The 1314-nt window shown below is 38.3% G+C and overlaps 1 protein-coding gene across 1 annotated transcript in view; it reads left to right on the forward strand.

Annotated features, from left to right (window-relative positions):
* EPS15L1 (epidermal growth factor receptor pathway substrate 15 like 1) overlaps positions 1-1314 on the forward strand; it is a 55367-nt gene that overhangs the window by 23154 nt on the left and 30899 nt on the right. The window contains exon 20 of the mRNA XM_025210333.1: positions 488-624. Coding sequence (XP_025066118.1) covers positions 488-624 — 137 coding nt within the window. The remainder of the gene's footprint in view (positions 1-487; positions 625-1314) is intronic.

Raw genomic sequence — 1314 nt, forward strand, 5'->3', positions numbered from 1 at the left:
AGAGGGGACAAGTTGTTAAATAATGTATGTGTAATATTACTAAATGTAGTTTTGTAACGAATGTATACGCCACATATAGAAACAATTACACTAAAATCCCTGTTATCTAGCATTTGAGTAACCGGAACACGCTATTAACTGGAATTTCCAGCTGGCTGGCCAGACGCAGGCTCGGGGGTGGGAAGCTCACACATCGCTGCCAACCACCCCGTGCTGCTGCTGCTCCACATGTGGCTGCCTTGGGTAAAACTGCTGGCCTCGGGTAACCAGCATTTTAGATACCTGGCACCCCCCATTCCCTCCACTCATGCTGGATAACAGGGATTTGACTAATTGGGATGTGAAGTAAACAATTACTTTTTTAGAGTAGAAATTAATACTTCATGAATAAACTAAAAATAGAAATATGGGATTGTTCCCTGCACCAAATTTTCTAGTATTTTTACTTGTATAATTACATTTTCTTTACTTAATGGTTTTTTGGTAGATCCATTTGGAGAGGATCCATTTAAAGAAAGTGACCCATTTCGTAGTTCAGCCCCTGATGATTTTTTTAAGAAACAGGTGAAGAGTGATCCATTTACATCTGATCCGTTCACAAAAAATCCCACAACGCTCTCGAAGGTAGGCATTTTTTTTAAGTCTGCGCATAATAAACTTTCAGTACTCTGAGGCTAATATGTTGTCTAAAAGACTTAACAAAAGTCCCACGCAGCATTCTCTTAAGTCCTATATTAGGTGACAGGCACAGCTTCTCTCCTTATATTGTGTGTGCATTTGTTTCCCAAGTGATCTCTTCAGTTCCTTCCTACTTACTTATAGGGCAGCATTTGCCAACTTTAGTGTCTTAGCATCACACATAGAATAAGTGGTCAGATTTTTAGAGTGCACAAAAGTACCTCCAGCTACCATTGACTTAAAGATAAATTGTGTGTGCATGCTACCTCTGAAAATTAAGCCATTTTCATTTAAGACTGTAGGTGAATTGAGTGCCTAACATTGGACACTCATGTTTGAACATTTTGACCATAGAAGCTGTAGGTTCTCTGTTTTTTTGCATTGGAGAGTAGTATCAGCTTTATTTCACTGTGAGGTCCCCTGCTCTAGAATCTCATATGCTCATTCAAATACTTGGCTTTGTCTGCAACCCATAAGTTTTCTTTTTTTTTTCCCAAGAACTGTATGCACTAATAGCATGGTCTTATCCCATAAGACTATTTTTAAATACTTGGTCAATTCATCCCGCTGTAAATCTATGAAGAATAGCAGATTTACACAAGAGATTTATTTGTCCTAATTTGACAGTTTTTGAAT

The sequence above is a fragment of the Alligator sinensis genome, unplaced genomic scaffold, assembly GCF_000455745.1.
Source record: "Alligator sinensis unplaced genomic scaffold, ASM45574v1 scaffold1354_1, whole genome shotgun sequence".
Taxonomy (NCBI): Eukaryota; Metazoa; Chordata; order Crocodylia; family Alligatoridae; genus Alligator; species Alligator sinensis.